Raw genomic sequence first — 18,597 nt, 5'->3', positions numbered from 1 at the left:
ACAAAAAGAAAAAAACAAAACAAGAAAAAGTACCCATCTGCACTTTTTTTTTTTTCAAATTGCTTCTGTTCAGTTTGTTTTTTGATTGAATATATTTCTATTTCTCCTATTTGGTGTATGATACCAGCAGAAGAAACAGAAAAGAACTGCTCATATTTGAAGTATAAAGCTGAAACTTTAATCTTCTCACTAGAACTGGTTGGTCATTCCTACCTGAAATGTCAGGATGAACAGCCTTGTTTGCAGTCCCCTTTTTTCACTTCTGTGATGGAAGGATTTTTGGCATGGTCTTTCTATACTGCTGCTGTTTTTACAATCCAATGAGTGTGCAGTTAAATTGGCCACGACTTCTACATCTTCCTGGTTATTGCAGGTATTTGCAATCTTTGTAATCAATCAGCAGCTTTTCCTCTGTCTTGAAGCAGAGAAATGATGATTTGGTATGCTTGTTACGGGCTAAGAATTGATAGCCTACATGATTCAATTTTAAGGGATGACCAAATGATCTTCAACTGAATTAGTACAATGTTCACTCAGTTAATCTTTGAGAATGTTTTACTAATTGCTAACTGCTCTTGATTCTGTATAAGAGAAATGTGTTTTCCTTGATCTAAGTGACTGATCTACAGTGGCAGACCTCATTCAGAAGAGATGGTTTTGATGGCTTTGGTGCTTCGTTATAGTTGTCAGGTTTCTTGAACAGCTGGGTACTTGTAATCTTCTGAGAGATTAAGATTTAATTTGATTACATATGAAATTATAATGTTGGTTAGTAGTGTCACAGCTTAAAAGCATGTAGTTGGATTTCGTATTTCCCTAATTTACTTGTGTGAATGGCACATGAGAAAATGCCAGAAATACTTTTTAAGTCAAGATGAGTTTACATTACCTGTGTTGTATGCTAGGTCAGTGATCTTATTGAAGTAGGAAATGCCTACTGATCTGTGAAGAAAATATTGATATCAGATTAATGGCTGCTAAGTGATCATTAAGTGCCAGGTGCTTATGCACTGGTGCTTCGTTCCAGTAACTTTCCAGACATAGATACAAAACCTCAGTGCTTTGTTTCGTCTGGGTTCCCGCTTTTCCATCTCCGTATATTTTGGTACTTCATAAACATGAAGTAATACATTTTTGCAGGGTTGAAGGTAAGAAAAATTTCTTTTCCTTTTATTCCATCCCTCTTGGGAGGGAAGATATAGTCTTTTATACACAATTATTTTGAACTGCTCCTTTTTAGGAATGTTGTTCCACGAGAGCTGGTGTGGTTCTGTGAAACTTAACAGCTGAACACAAGCTTCTTAATAACAACGTGGAGACTATAATGCAGGGTATCACTAAATATGCTTTGTGCTGTTCGTAGTGGCAGAGTACACACAGACGGGGGAGGTTAAAATGAGCGGTTAATCAGAGGGAGACTTTGTGTTGTGTTTGGGTCAAATGTTTGGGTTGTTTCTTTCAGGCCTTGAATTATTATTCTGCCATGGAGTTAGTCTTTCAGTGCTGCTTGGAACATTGCTTTTGAAATGTTTTATGTAGTACTATTCCCCTGCAGCTTTTTTGTAACTTGTGATTTTTTTATCTTTTTTTTTTCTTCCCTGTTCATTGCATATGCTAATTCTTCTCCAAAAGGTGACCCTCTGAGATTGTGCCTATGGAGTGAAGAGCTGGGCTGAATTGTCATAGGCTGTAGGATGAGTTATTTTTAGCGGTTGGCATTTCAGGCTGGAACACTTCATTCTGTCGTGCTTGTTAATGAGTCATCTGGAGAAAATGGGCTTCTTGCTTTCTGAGCGGGTCTGTAGCAAATAATAATAGGCTAATCTCTGCAGGAGATATTCTGTCAAGTAACTAAGGCTTCAACTGGAAAATATGTTGAAATGGAGACTTATCACCTCCCTGTAAGAATAAGCACGCAGTTATTATGATTATTATTTTATTTTGAAGTATATAAAAAATCACAAATAGTGGAATACTGATAAAGAGCCTAGTAATGGTGTAAGAGTAAACCATTTTTGAGAAAAAAGGTTAATTGAAGATGGTCACTTTTTACAGAGGGAGAGGAATTACCTGCTTGCTTTTTAATTCAAAACCCTATTTCCTGAAATCTGAACATATTATCAATTTGATTCTAACTATATAAAACCTTATATAGGGTTTGTGTACTTGAGAGAACCTCAAAATCAATATTCAATGTAGTTCTAATGTATTCAATGTATTTCTAAACATTATCCTGTCTTTTTGTTTAGCTTTCTGCTGATGAATATGTAATATGGATTTTTTCCTTTGCACATTTGATAGTCTCTCCCTTGATGATGACCTATTCTCTCCAAATATGAAGATCTTGTGTTGATACAACACAGGTTTTGTTTCATAGGTGAAAATACCACCATTCCGCTAGAAAGCTTAATGTAGTTAAGGGCATCTGATCCAAGTTATTCATTCAGTTGATTCATTTTTTTCTCCCCTCTTGAAATGGCAGAATTCAATAGTGCAGGTGATTCATTTGAAAGAAGGCTACATAAAGATATAAACCAAGGAAACCAAATGGCATAAAAGAGATAATATTATGAACAGCTACAGCATCGTGTTGTCTTACTACTTTTGGCACCTCTATTGCTACTTACAGTCAGCGTGTTTACCTTCTTTTGTTTACACATCTTTTTTTAGTGTATGAAGAGAACTTTGTTTTGTTGGCAATGATTAGAATAATTTCTTCCCTTCATTGATAATTTAGCTGTTTGAGTTTTATGTTTTCAATTACCACCTGTATCAATTATTGAGATTAGATAACCTTTTTATCTTTTTCAGAGAGATGTTGTTGCATTATTAGTACCTCTTGAGCTTTCAGCCCACACTGGTTTTAACTCATCTTTATCATGTTGCTGTGATCACTGTACAAAATGTTTAACCAATTAAGTTTAATTATTTTCATATTATTGAAGTTGATACTAAATGACCCACGAGCCATGGAGTGGGTTAGTCAAGATAAATATTTTGCATTTCAGAAATGTGTATACATGGTAGGCAACAATGTTGTGGTAGGAACACTTGAGATACCTTTAAGTAAGCTGGCAGAAGTATCACAGCGTGGAACTCAGCGTGGGGAAATTGCACCCGGTGTTTTAGTGGAAAGAGTTACCCCTTCTGAACTCCAGGCTGCTGTGGCTAGACTGCCTCCAGACCTTGGTCTTGTTTGCTTATAGCTGCTTTGAGTGCACACACTGATGCTCCTTTAATTGCCTCCACAGCAGGCAATTTATATGTGTTCCTGGGTAGCAGTCTGTTCTACATGTCCAGTTGTCAGATGTCATTCCACCAGCATAAGTTCTTTTTGCTTATAGGAGAGCCAGGAGGTTTTTGTATTCTCTGAAAGTGAAAGCAAACATATTCCCACTTCACTCCTTACTGTTACTCCAATCGTTTAGTTCCTTTCTAAATCTCCCCTGGTGCTGAGTGCGTAAGATGTTGTCAATAAACAGTTGATTCCTTCTCTAGTGCCTTCTAATGAAAATAAAGGTTTGGACATGTGATTATTTGCTTATCAAAAGCTTACAAAAAGGAAATGTGTTTGGGAGTGTATGTACTTCCGATAATAAGCATTGCCTGTGGTTTTGCATTAGAGAAATTCATGTTATTTCTCACGGTCAGTTGGTACTGTCTTAAGTAATATTCTAGGCAGAGCTGCACTGAGAAACAGGAAGGTCGAAGAGAATTGAAATAGAAGTCTTACTTGGAATTTACTGTTGCTTGTGTTGGAAGTAGAGTTTTCTGCACATATCTTCTCACTTGTTCCTGAGGATAATTACTATAGTTCGCTGCGTGCTAATAGCTTATAGTGAACCTATACTTTTCTCTTGAACCACTGAAATATTCTGATGCATTTTTAATGTTTTGGTGATTTAAATATACTGATTGAGTAACTAATTGAAAGTAATTTAAAATAGCGCTTGGAGTGAAGAAAAAAGATATTTTAGCACTGTAGCTTAATTGACGTGAACCATTTATGTTGTAAGCATAAAATTGATTTAGATTGTGGTTAGCAACTTTCACTATTGTTTTGAACTTTGTGTTAGTAGAAAGACAATGTTACTCAGATAAATACTTAATCTGATGGATGTATGGAAGCAATTACTTTCTGAAAAGTGCTGTCTGTGAATCTTTGATATTTTATTGACTCAGAGTTAGAATCATACCCTGCAACTTGGTTAACTTTCTTTCCATTTTGATGTATTTATAGATAAAAGTACAAATTACAAAGTTGCTGCAGTGCTGCAGTAAAATATTTTTCTGCTAAGTGTGTGAACACGTTTCTTTTTTTGTCGGCTCTCTATAGGCAGCTTAGTATGATTTGGACTGCAGCTTTAGATAATCTAAATTGTAGCAAAGATAAGGTTTAAGATCTCTTGTTTGATGACTGAATGCTTTTAATATTAAAATATTCATGGCAAATATTCTTTTAAGTTAAACAAATTTTCACTTTGATGTGAGCTGGAGTAAGTTGATGCTTGTGAAGCAGTTTTTCAATTAGCATTCACTAAAGATTTATTGACAGTTAACACCTGGTCTCTACAGAGCCAAATGGAAAGTATCTACTGCAGTCTCTTGTGATTATTGCATAATTAGGATTATGTTCTTTAATTTGCTTTTAATTTTGTAAATGTAGTCTTATTTTAAAAAAACATTTTTACTCATCTTCCAGGATATTTACTGTGGGATGTGTGAAGTTATTGATATTAAAAGAATTAAGGTATAGTACTTTCAATAAATGACTTGCCCTTCCATTGGTTTGTAGAAAAATTAGGGCGCAAGGCACTTACGAGTAGGTCTCAGAGGGCATGTATTCTCTTACAACTTCTAGGAAGCAATGAGAAAGTGACCCCCCAAAAAATATTCCAAGCATTAAGTATCTCTCAAAAATATATAGAGAACATCCGGGCCAAGCAGAAATACTTATTTAATAGAACCAAAAAAATAACAAAAGAATTGAACTTGTTCCTTAATGCTCAGAACATAACTTAGTGCTTCCAAGGATGAAGGAGGTAGATGCTTTCCCTAGCCTGCGATGTCTTCTCATCCTCACTACTCAGATATAAGGGCAATGAGCTATTTCTGGCTATAGTCATTGTCACAGTACTACAGTGTGAATCTGTGGGTGAATTGGCAAGATTTTTTTGATCTTAGCCAATCACTTAGGAGATATTTCAAGAAGACAGTACAGAGGCAAAGTATTATCTTCTACTCCATTATTGAATTGATGGAAATTCTCTGATAGTATTTCTGATTAGCTGTCTTCAGGTTGAAGCTTTCCTTTAAGTGCTTTGATTAGAGGTTTAATGGGGAGCAAGTTTTGTCAATACTCCTTGACCTTCTCTTATAGTAATTGTACATAATAGGCGTGTTTTAAGGTTTGTGAATGTGTTCTGTGTAAATGTATTTGTGGCATTCACCAATGGTTAGAAATTCAATCTTTTAATAATGTAGAGTTATGGTTATTCTTTCTGTTTTGCTACAGTGCTTCAAAATATCAGCTTGCCTTGTGTTGGCTGATGGTTGTGACTGCAGTCATCTACATTTTTTCAGATATTGTAGAGGGGGAAGATATCCAGATAATCTGGAATAAGAGGAGCTTTTCACGAACACTTGCATAAATTTGCCTGAGTTTTTGCTGAGAAACAGAAGAAAAAAAAAAAATTACTTTGAGAAATGTCCTTAAATCACGATCCTTAAGAGCTGATGTTTTAACCTTACGTTTGAATGACTGTTACTTTTTCCATCTTGTTTCAATATGCCTAAATGCAAACACATGTGGAAAATGTTCTTTTGGCTTTTATCAAACTGACATTTAAGTGCATTTTTTTCAACCTCGCTAACATTTGTGGTAAAATATTTCAAAGCTATGAATCCTGCAATTTGCCTATGCATTTTTTTCTTCTTTCATATATTAACATTTGGTACTCATAATCCTAACCTGGTTGGAATTACTGGCTTTTTTCATTTGCTGTTTGTTTGGATGAGGTGATTAGGAAAATACTTCATGTGAAATTCTAGTTTGCAATAGTAAATACTTCTATGAAGAGTCACTGTTTTCTGAGCTTTTGTAAATAGAAGAAAAAAATATGACAATCTGCTACATTTGATTGTAGCCGTCCTAACACATTTAGCTTTCCGTTGTGTTATATGTCCATGTTGCTAACCTGTCTCCAATATTTCCTTTTTAGCATGTTTTATTCTTCCCCTCTATTCCCCTACCCATTCCTGAACTCTTTAATTCTGTGCCAAGCTAATAAGTAGAAGAACTAGCTCTGGGTAAAGTCAGTCATTGCCAAGCAGCTGTTACAAAGTTTTCTCATGTACCTCTGTGATTGTACCTCATTTCTCAAAGGCAATACTTTGGCTCTTTCAGGACCAATTTTAAGCCAGAACAACCAATTATATCTGCATCTCAATCTTAACTGGCTTTATGTAAAAGACTAGGGATGAAGTAAGTCATATATAAAATTGTTTTTATAGGATTCAAACTTTGAACATTGTGTTGTACGACTTAGAGAAATTAGGTACGATCTTTCAAGTACGAATTACTTTTCTTTTTACCCGCAGCATTTGCCCCAAAGTTCTGTTTTCAAAACGAATACCTCTTCCTTAAATCACAATGAAGTTTCACTTAGGATCTAGTGATGAGGGCTTCAGTGGGGGGCAGGCTGCTTTTCCCCAGGTCTGCCCCATCAGCCTGAGAGTGGGGGCTGCCTGTGGTGGGCTAATGCAGGCCTTGGCCCAGGCAAGGCAGTGTGGAAGGTGACAGACGACAGGCTTGTCCAGATGTATGCAAACTGCCTCAGCATGCCTTTCAAGGCAGTCAGGTTGCAGGTTTGGTGTTGTTTAGGTTTCAGTTGATTTATTACTTGAAGGCCTTCTTAAAAAATGGCAATGATATTTGGAACTTCTGATGTAGTTCTACTGGTTTGCTTCTTTTTATTTATTTTTTTTTTGGTATTCTAAAAGCAGATTGTATAACATGATATAATTCATCTTTAATTTATGAAGTGATTTCATAGACATTCTGTCACAGATTACTTAATGTGAAGATATAAGTAGATTAAAAAAAGCAATTAAAAGGATCAAGCATCTAATTGTTGGTGTATTAGTCTGGTTCTCCTCACAGCTGAACACTTGAGTTGCAGCCATATTTTAATACGACCTTCTTGCAACTAAAAATAAATATCTGGGAAATGTGTCAGAATTCACCATTAATTATGGTTTTTAATTAAAATCTAATTAAAATCCACCCAATAGCTTGAGAGCATAACAAATGCTAGTCTACCTTCCTCTCTAGGGCTACTAACAAAGCTTGCCTCCGTGGCTCCAACTTACCTCCACTTACATGCAACTTGCAGCCTTTACTTGATTACTTAAGAGATTTTCATCTTAACATTTTTCAATATTTTTATAATACCAAACAAAAATGTACAACGTACTGGAGGTATTGGACTATCATTATTCAAAATAAGCAATTTTTTTTCTTATGATCAGGTTATCTGGCATACAGAAGCAAAATGGGCAAGAATTATTTTTATTTCTTCTTTTCTAGCTGGCTTTGGCAGCTGAATTTTTTTCTTCTTTTTTTCCACAAACTGTATCTTCCTGCTGATGAATGCCACTGAGCACTTTTTAGGTAATAAGCAGATATATCAAAAGATATCCAGGGCAGCATACCCTAGTGAAAAACACGAGGTTGTGTTTCTATACTTCTTGCAGGTAACTAGCTCCTGACATATATATCAGAAGCAGTTTTCTCCCAAAGCTCTGACAGTTAAATTCAGTAATTCTATTACCATTTTAGTCTTCAGAAAGCATTCCTTTGTAGTCCAGTATAATTGGTGTCCAGGAACTTAATGGCATTACTTTCATTGCTTTAATTTACCTTGTCGTTAATCCATTTCCTTCTGTAGTCTGCATTCAGATGTAGGGAATGTTTCATGTGCTTATTTTTATTACCAATTCAGTAATGGTGTGCCCAACATGGCTATTTCTTGCCGTGTGACACAGAACAAGTTTAGAGGCCCAGCTCCAAAAAAACCTTGGACTCTGTGTGAAGCAAGCTAGAAGAGATGAGTATTGATCTGGGAGAGGATTGCTGCCGTTAGGCTGGAGAGTGCCCTCAGGAAATTACACAACCTTCCTGATGATTTCTGTAGACATTTTGGTGAAAGATGGTCTAAGGAAAGATTTAGAATAGATTTACTAATTTTCATAGAAAATGCTAGTAACTGGACATTCGGTGGTATCATGGGATAGCCGGAGAAAAGGTGTTTTTATTGGCTGATTTGTGCCCCAAGGGTGCTGTAAATCTGAACATCCTGAATGAAGGATGGTGTGTTTGATGCTGTGATGCTCTACAGGGCCGTGGAAATGAAGAGAAGCAGCTCCGACTTGGAAGGGTTGGGAAGGGGGAGAGCAGCAGAGAGCTGAGTTGCTGAGAGATAGCCACTACCCAGGTCTTTGTTGTCTGAGAGTAGTGGTGAGTTTGAGGTACTACAGGTACTGAGGTGAGGTTTTTTTTATAGGAAATAGGGCATTTTAAGAGGCTCTATGAGAAAGGATAATGAGTTTAGTAGGAAGAACCAAAGAGGTACTGATGCTCACAGTGGGTGAATGACCGACATGACTGTGAATGTGTCAGCAGTGATGGAGGTGAGAAACTGGGAGGACTGGCTGGGGGGCATCCTTAGAGCTCATTGCTTTGACCGATGTGATATGGCATCTGTTGCAGGAGTCTGTGCCTCCTAGAAAAATGCTTCCACCTCCTTTAGCATAAAGAGGTGTAACTTTTTTTTTCTTGTATAAAATAGCTGCTTCTGTTACCTTCTTACACTTATTTTTTCATAGACATGAGCTCTCTCAAAAGTGAGGTTACTGAAAAGTCTTGCCTTTCAGTATCAAACAGAATTAGGAGCCAATTGTTTTTTAAACAGAGAGGAGGAAAAAAAAAAAGCAACTGACAAGTGCTATTGCCTCTGGTATAATTGAGTGAAGCCTTAACGTAGCCTCCTTGGCAATGGTAGAGTTGATCAAAAGTATCGTAACTGAAAACATGTACTGTTGCAAATGCAAACTTGTTTTTTGTTAAAATAGGCTGCAATGTGGTCAATGCATTAATGGAGCCAAAAATAGGGCCCTGTCTCTATGGTGCTGATGGTGGGATTTATTATTCTGTTACATAAGGTAATGATATATTGCTAGGTCGAGGGAAAGGTCACAGATACAGCAGAGCTTTAAGAAATACTCAAAGGCCAACAAGTGTAGGACAATGAACAAAAATATTATTCAGTTTTGCTCATGAGGTAATAATTTTATTGGATTATCTGAAGTATGGTAATGCCTTACTCCTGAAGGACTCACACAAGCTCCATTAAGTATTCATGGGCCTTGGAGAAGCTTCTACAGTTGAACTTCCTTCCTCGAGAACTTTATAAAAACAAATAACATGTTTCTGAGGCATGTTGAAATGCCAAAGTCTTCTCTTTGTGGATCAGACATATAGCAGACAATGAAAAAGTCAATTTTCACATGCTTTCTGTGCCATTTACTGACATCTTGAAAAATTTGTGGTTTTTCATTTCCTTAAGATAAAAGGCTATTGGCAGTCTTAATTTTGGGGTCATATTTGATAAAAGTTTATCAACCTCTTGTGGATTAAAACAACACAATTTATATTTTCCTTTTTAAGGGCAATGGAAAGTAGTGTAACAGTACCTTCCTTGCCTTTTTATTAAGTCTTGTTCTATTTTACATCATGGCCACTGAAAGGCATAGAGTTACTACATGAATTCAAAGAAAAAGGAGTTACGCCTTTTAATGTTGAGTCTGAAATAGTGAAAGAAAGTGGTCCCTGTTTGCTTGTCATGTTCTGTTAAATAAAAAATCACAAAATAATTTATTGAGTTTGTTTCTTATATAACATTGAAATCTTGACACATTTGAAAGCTACTTCTTTCCATCATTTTTTTCCAAAATCAAATGCCACCTATTTTATTCTATAGATACTCCTTCAAACTACAAAATGAATTATTTAAACACATTGTCATTTAAATTTAGAGCTTCTATTGTATGTCATCCATTACAGTATTATATTAATGTTTAACATGCTACTAAGTAATAAAGTCACTGAAACATTAGGTGCCTTTAGGTAAAGGAATTAAAATACTAATTGGAATGCTTGTTGATACATTAAAAAAAGCAGAAATAGCTGTGTGATATAGGCAGCAAACACTCAAATTGGTTGAAAAGGTCAATTAAATTGAAGGAAAAATACTGCCATGGTACTGACTTGGTTCATGACGGTTTATATGTCTGTCTGCTTGAGAAGCAATTGTTATGAGATTTGTTGTTTTTATTATTTTTTCTGCAACCATTTGCTATCATTTGAGGTTTTGATTCCTTGACATAGAATTGATGGATAATTAGTAGTGTGGATAACTGTGAAAAGCATATATAGTAATTTAGATCTTGGTTCTTTCTAATTGCTGCCCATTGGTAGTTTGGTAGGGTGAGTAGCTCATTATTCAAATATTCTAAATGGAAGTTACTGTAGAAATAATAACGATCTTATGAGTAACATGAGATTGAAAACCAAAGCCTTCTAAATAAACAAGTCATTATTTAACAAATCTGTCCCAAAAGCCATTGTTCAGATGCTATAAGGAGATGTGGGCTGTGGGGAGGAGAACTAGGCTTGACAGGTAGTGTTCATTTTTTGTTGTGTCTGAGATAAAATGTCAATGTTTAAACAGAAGGTAGAATTAAATACAGTAAAATATGCTGGGATATAGTAGCTCTTCTGAGGGGACAAGCTTCATTTTTAAAGGTAAACATCTAATGTTAGTAGACCTTAAGGACAAACATGCTATTAATTAAGGTTGTCCTCAAGGTCATTTTGAACCTCAAATATGCAAATTTTTACATTAAAGCTTTTAGCTTGCCTGGAGTACTTCCTCCCAAGTCTGATGTCTTCTGAGGTTGTTAATCTTGCTATTTAATCTACTCATTTTCAAGTGTGCTTAAAGGATGAGATATTTGTACTGAATCTCTCTCCCTGCAGTCTCCACAACTCTTCTCCTTGCAGTTTCCTTTCTTGTTTTGCTTAACTTTGCTTTTCTGTAGCCTGTGACCAGTGAAAAGATTAGTTCTGTGGATGGTGATCTGTGATGCAAATGTATCCCTTGGCAAGGAGGAGTCTCTGATGTAATTTTGTTTGGGTGGTCTTAATCCTGAAGTTGCTCTGAAGTACAAGGGTAGATATTTTCCTAGAAAGTTGATATATTTTATTATAATATTCAAAACTAAAAATGTACTACAGGATGATACGAGAGAATACTGTGCTGTCGTAGCAGCATGGCTTGAAGATTCGAAAGGTTGTCGTGAGATTATTTTCGTTAAGCATAGTAATAGATCAGTTCACAAAAGTCCTTCACCTGTCAAAATGCAATATTTCATGTGAAAACGTAGATCATATCCCAGTTTTTCTTAACTAACCTTCTAGGTTGATGAGGCAGGATGAATATCTGAATGTTTTTTTTTATAAAACATTTGTGTACCAAACATATATTTTGTCAATCTTGGAAGTTCATTGCAATCATTTTTGTGTTTCAAGTAATGTGTTTCAGTTATTTACTCTGGTTAGAATTTTAAGGGGAAGCATTCAATTCAGTGTCACATGCTTCTTTGTAGTTTGGACAAATCCTACATAGATGCCCTCAGTTTGAATTCTGTAACAGATAACGTATCTGAATTTATCATTTTCAGATATCATCTCATAATATTCTTTTTCTTTTTTTTTTTTAACAGATTTGAAGAACTTGTGAAAAAGTTCAAAGTAGAATATCATGCTGGTGGCTCTACTCAAAACTCTGTCAAAGTGGCCCAGGTTTGTTCATTCTTAAAAATAATCAATTATTAGGAGTATTGAGTTTGAATTAACTTGGTGCTCTGTATTGTGTACTGTGTCTGTAACAAGAGCTACTTAATGTCTCCATGTGATTCTGTTTCCCAGAGTATGTTTTCTGGTATGTTTTTGAAATTACCTGTTTGGAAGTTTTACTCTTTGTTTCAAACGCTTGCTGTTATGGTTATAGCTATAATGTGCCTAAAAAGGAGATGGAAGGGTTGTAAGAAATATTGAGCCAAGTTCTTCTCACAGATGAAACAACATTATAGCAAATGCCAAGGACAAGGTCCCAAACTGTAGTGAAGAATCCTCCCATGGCTGGAAAATGAAGCACAAAGAAAATGGTTAAACATGTTGCCCAGGGAAGTTTTTGAATCTCAGCGCTTGGAGATTTCAATGTGACCATCATGAGTGAACCAGATTTAAGTTTGGGGATGGCCCTGCTCTAAGTGATGGATTGGACTAAATGACCTGATAAGCTTTCTTTTAGCCTCCATCATTCTGTGATGCTAACCACATTTATTCTCTAGGAACTTGGAAGCTTGTCCATCAAAGACAAAAATGCAAGGCTTTTTTATACAAAGATATTTTCTGTCTGAATATTATGAACAATAATGATGAATTGATTTTGAGATATAGTTAGCTTTTTTGTAACTGAAACATGCCTTTTGTCACAATACTATTAAGAATATAGTTCTGCATTTATTTTTAGGTTATGTGCAACAACTAGTTCAGAGTCATGAAATTCAGTTTCTATTTCTGCGTATGGGTTGCAGAGTATTAGAAGCAAATGCACATGGTAGAATCAGAATTACAAAACTTGGACCTGTTCTTGCATGTCTCCTTGAAATTACTTACTTGACCTCAGCTAATTTATTCTAAACTATCTTTGATACCTTGCTGCCTTCTAGCATAGCTGTCAAGATATTTAATAATTACACTAATTACAATATGAAGTGCACGGAACTTTTATAATGTGAATTGGAGAAAAAAAAAAGACAATTCGAACAGTGAAACATAGGAGTTTCTATGTCAGTGCTCCATTTTTATGCTGGTAAGTTTTTGTCAGTGAACTTTTCTCTCTGCTTTGGCTTTGAGTTGGGACCTCATTCAGCTGCAGTTGCCATCTGGAATTGAATTTGTCTCCAGAAGGGTTGTCATCTCCTAGTTTTTGTTTCAAATAAGACTGAAACTTCAAACAGTTGTGCATGAATAACATAACATGACTAAGAGGCTTTAAAATGATGGATAGAAGGGTGAGAGAGAGAGAAAGAAAGGAATTCTGGAAATCTTAAAAGAAACTGTTATCCAGTAAGCTTTGGCAGAAGAAGAAATGTGAGGACAAGGGAAAAAAAAAAACATTTAAGTGTAAACCAAAAATTGAAACCAGAAATTTTGCAGCAATATTCATTGGAATATTGGAGAGGGGATAAGTGTGTGAATAATCTTAGATCTCTATAACTTAAATATGTATTTACTCAAAGTACCAGGAGAAAGCAAAGACTCATTCAAGAAGTCCCACTACTGGTTGAGAAGTAGAGGGTTAATGAATTTTAAGTTCAGAGTGCTGAGGTAGCTGCACTCAAAGTTCATTGTAGGTTTTCTGCAAGAAGATACCCTAAGAATAAAACTCATTAACTTCTCAGCTTGTTATACCCTATAGGGATACAGTGGTAAAAATGTGCTTTAAAAAAACAAAAAAAAGATACAAACTCAAAATTTTGTTTGAGAGTTTATAAGTTGATGGGAATAAGGGCATATTCAAGGAATGCATCCTTGGAAAATTGACTGCGATGAAATATAATTTGAGCAGAATAGTGGGAAGTAAACAGCCTCTAAGGTCTGGCAACTGATTTTTTTGAAAGTTCACTTCAGAATGGCAATAGTGTATTATTAAGGACTGCAGTAGGAGAAGTAGAAAGTAGTTAATAAAAGGATTGGAATTAAAAAAAAAACAAAAAAAACACAAGAATTTAAGAAGCAAGTAATAAATGGGGTCACTGAGTTATTTCGTCTCCTGCTTTAAGGTCAGAAAAGCAGCGCTGTGTTGAAACAAAATTACCCAAAGGCAGAATGGCAAACTTAGAATAATTAATCTCTTGAAATTGGAAAAATGAAACATTCCATAATCATGGAATCAGCTTATGTGCTGCACGATGATTGCCATCTCTGTTATATATTCTCATAGGTTTTTTTGTAAGTCAACATTTTTCTGTCATGTCTGTAAAGAGAATGAGGATAATGAATGACTCAAAGACTTTTCCTGAAAAGACTGTTCCTGAAGTGGATAGGCCGGCTTCAAAAAGTCTTAGAGATAGTGTATTTATCATGTACAGGAGATTTGAGATGGTAAGAAGATGGTAGGAATAAGAGTATTAAGAAGATAGCAGGAAGAAGCTCTGTGTTATGAAGAAAACTGGGAAGAAAATGAGACTTAAATCATGGAACATGATTTTGGGAACAAAAGATTTAAAGTGGCAATTATAGGGGAAATTAAGATGTAAGAAGCATCTGAAGAATTAACCAGTATTGCAGTCAGGCCATGAAGAGTATAATTACTTAGGTTTTTCTAGCAAGTTGACAGAAAAGAAAGATCTGAAGTGCATCCTTGAAGGAAGAATTGGACATGTGAAATGTCTACTGTCTTGCAGTAGAACAGAAGTTGAAGGTGTAGTCTGCTGCAGAAGCAAACTATGGTTGGAGAGCACTGTGAGAATCAAAAAGCTGAATGTTCCCTGCCCAGGTGGGCATAATGTGGACATGGTGTTTCAGCAGCATCAAAGAGAAAAAAGGTCTGAATCTGCATGTGGTCTGGAAAACAAAAAGGATGATGTTGAAGATGGTTCTACTCAACTGAAGTGCTATGGAGAATGCATTTTTGCAGAAGTAATGCAGGCGCAGGGAGAAACATACGTCAGAAGGAAAACTCTGTTAAAGGAAGGAAAGGAGCCAATCAAGAATGAATCTGTTGAAAAGAAGTCCAAAGATAAATTTAAAACTGAGGGAACTGAAAATAAATGGATGAGAAATCCTGAAATATCACTAGTCTTTTTTGAGTGTATTGTGTTGTATTGTTTAAATGGTTTTATACAACTTTTTTTTTTTTAAATATTGCTGAAAATGATGAAAGGGAGTATCCAAAAAATGCACTAATAAAGCCACAGAGATGGGATGTTTATGTTCAGGTCTTCTGGGATGTCAGTGTTGTTTGAACACATGTTGATCTTGTAAAGAGTGAGGAAGTCAAAATTATTTTGGCTTGACCTAACTCACATTAGGAAGGAGGAGAGGAAAAAGATGTGATTGATGTGTTCCAGAAGTGGCAGCAACAGGCATAAAAATGAAAAGATAAAAGAAATTACAGTTCAGTCATTCCTTAATGAGTTTGAGTTAACAGCAAATTATGTCTAGGAAATATTAATTCATATGATGTGGGTAATACTGACAGAAAGAACTGAGGAAAATGGAAACAGAAGTGTGTGGGGGAAAAGACAAAATGGTTTGAGAGAATAGGAAATAAGTAATCAGGAAGGAGGAAAAAAAAGTATAAAAAAAACCCTCAATATTGCTCTGATTGTGTGTTGCTTACTGTCCCACCCTTATTTCTTTCTTAGCATTGCTTTCTATTGTTTACTTTCATCTGTAATTAACTAAGTTCAAATGACTTCATCTGGAAAAGAGAAGCAGAACGGATTGGATACTTGTAAAGCCTTAAGGAAAAATTATATTGAAATAAATATCTTTTCTTTCAAAAGTTTAGTACTGTGTAGAAAATTGTGCCAGTAGCAATAGTATTGAATGAGGAGAGGGAAAGAGGGATAATGGTAGAGAGTTTTTCCATGTGCAGGACAATACAGAATACAGTTGGAATCCAGATCATCAATTAAAATGCAGGTAATGCATTCTGAGGCACTCTTAAGTGTGTTCGATGGGAGTTTTTGCAATCTTGACCCACTGTTTGGGAGTGTCAGTAACTTCAAACTTTCAATTATTAGACATTAAATAATCAGACATTGATCACTGAACATTGCTTGATAGTAGTTTGGAAAATTAAGACTACAGATAACAAAATAAATTGCAATAATTTCTGAAGTAGAAACTAATGTTTAACTTCTCTGTTTGTTTTGGTGATCTTTGCATTGGAATTATGCTCTTGTACCCGTACTTCGTTTTGCTTTCTGTTTAAAGTTCAAGTTATGTTGCACACTTAAGAACAGCAAGGAATGGGGATATCAAGTTGAAACTGCAACATGCTGCTACTCTGACCTTTACTTGTCTCATTAAATTTTGGCTTTATATCTAATATGATATGTGACATCTTGCTTTAATCTGAGCTCTTGCAATCCCTCCAAGTGATTGGATCCATTATATTAAATCTATAAAATATGCATACATGTAAGTGCATGCAGTTCATAAATAATGGATTGTTTTAGAGTTCTGCCAACAAACTAAACTCAGATTTGTGAATACAGTATTTTACTACTCATCAGCTTCTTTCTGTAATTTTAATTGCGACTGCGTGCCTGTCTAGCAACAGACACTGATCTGGAAAGGACAAAATCTGAATCTTTTCATAGGGCTCCTTAATTTAAAACATTTAAAACAGATAGTTGGCTTGCGTAGACAGGACATGTATTGCTGACCACGCTGTATTTGCATGATTTTTATCATTGTTTATTCCAACTTTGGTGTGCTGAAGTTAGAACTGCAATATGATGTAGTCTTTGAAGTTTTTTATCTTTCTAGCTCAAGTACTGGATTTCAAATGTAACTTGATAGCATTTTATAACTTGGATTTTAAATAACACAGCTTTGGCAACAGTCAGAGCACGCTTTCATTCTTGTTTTTCTGAGAGTGCATATAAAGAATGTCACATTGTTCATGCTCAGAATCGGTGCTCTTAGTTAATAGTCAGTTTCTCAATAGCTCATGTTCATTCTAACAATTCTGCTGTTACATTGGGTCTAACTTAATCATTAGGGAGAGCTGTTGTTATTTTATCACTGGTGAAGCTGGGTGAGCTTGGAAGAACATAGCTTGACACATTTCAATTTGAATTTGTAGGCCTGCCTGACAGGGGAAAGATATAACTCTTTTGGGAAGCTTTCATATAGGTACTCAGGACTTCACAATCATGTTTTTATAATACATACCTCAGCAAATAGGAAAAATCATGATGCTGAATTATGTTGAATATTTGAGTCCCACTGTTTTCTGTAGTTCGGGTAAGTATGACATTTGCTCAAGAGCTTTTAACTTTATCCCTTTTATTTATTCTTTTTACTTGATCTGTTAGTTGAAGGAGACTGAGCTTTTTATGATTCTAATAAACTGATAAGCTTGATCATTTAATTTAGAAAAAATGAACTGTTTAATAGTTCATTTATAAAACCTGACGTGCTGAAGGTGTAGATTTTTTTAATTTTTACTAGTTTTGTGAGTAATTAGCTAAACTTTATTTTTACAGTAATTGTATGTGTATATTGGATTGTTATATTTAATCCAAAAATGTAAAATTACAAATCTATGTACGAAAAATACTTGCAGACAGAAGTTTGTTTTACAAAACAATTATCTATATACATAGTGTATATACGATAGTTTATGTTTATATATCTTGAATAATACATGTATTGTGAAATATATTCGTCATCATTGAATGATGGAATCATAGAATTGTTTGAGTTGGAAGTAATCTTTACAGGTCATCTATCCCAACTCCCCTGCAGTGAACAGGGACACTACAGCTTGGTTAGGTTGCTCAGAGCCCTGTCCACCCTGACACTGACTGTCTCTTGAGTCAGGGCAGTCACTGTCTCTCTGGGCAGCCTGTTTCACTGCTTCACTGCCCTTGTTATAAAAAATAATAATAATAATAATAATAAAATCTTTTTCTATTTCTATCCAGTCTTAATCTCCCCTCTTTTAGTTAGAAGTCTTTTTTTTTTTTGACGTATAGCAGCAGACCCTGCTAAAGAGCCAGTAGTTTCATTGCAACTGCTTGTCTGCTTAAAATGAAGTTTGTGTGTATTTGCAAGGTAGTACCCTTGTCTAAATATTACTTACTGTATATAATCTATGAAGTTCATTGCACTTTAGTTCTTCAGTGTTACATTATTTGGTGATTCTCCTAACTTTCTTATTCTATATAAATGTAATGAATTTAATCCTCTCTTTGCTTGTGAAAATTTTAGGTTGAGGTGCATAGCAGGAGGGAAGATTTTACTCCATAACAGGACTCAAGATGCATTGAATATGCATAACTGGCAGAGAAGTAGTAGAAAAGTTATCAGGGGAGGCACCCTGAGCTCTTTCCCAATTTTGAGGCTGATATAAATTGCAGGACCCATCATTATTTTATGAAACCCATCATGCTGTCAGCTAGAAATGTTCTCTGTTCTGCTTATTGTGTGCTGAAATTCACTCACGTCACAGATGCATTTCTCCAAAAACAATTTCTGGAATAGTGAGGTGTGCTCTGTGCTTTCTGAACCGTTTGGGCTAGAATCTTAAATTCCTCAGGGAATTTGTTTTGGCCTCACTCCCTATATTCCTTAAGCAACTTCATTACATCCCCCTACTCTAATGGGCTTGGTGGCCCCAGAAAACATGTGTTTTCAATATTTTAAATAGCTCAGTCCAACTTTCAAAA

The 18,597-nt window shown here is 35.4% G+C and overlaps 1 protein-coding gene across 1 annotated transcript in view; it reads left to right on the top strand.

Moving 5' to 3' along the window:
• Positions 1-18,597, top strand: part of ADK (adenosine kinase) — a 255,177-nt gene that overhangs the window by 49,108 nt on the left and 187,472 nt on the right. Inside the window, exon 3 of the mRNA XM_010714373.3 lies at positions 11,845-11,923. Coding sequence (XP_010712675.1) covers positions 11,845-11,923 — 79 coding nt within the window. The remainder of the gene's footprint in view (positions 1-11,844; positions 11,924-18,597) is intronic.

Source organism: Meleagris gallopavo, chromosome 8 (genome assembly GCF_000146605.3).
Source record: "Meleagris gallopavo isolate NT-WF06-2002-E0010 breed Aviagen turkey brand Nicholas breeding stock chromosome 8, Turkey_5.1, whole genome shotgun sequence".
Classification (NCBI taxonomy): domain Eukaryota; kingdom Metazoa; phylum Chordata; class Aves; order Galliformes; family Phasianidae; genus Meleagris; species Meleagris gallopavo.
This window is presented reverse-complemented; position numbering and strand designations above follow the sequence as displayed.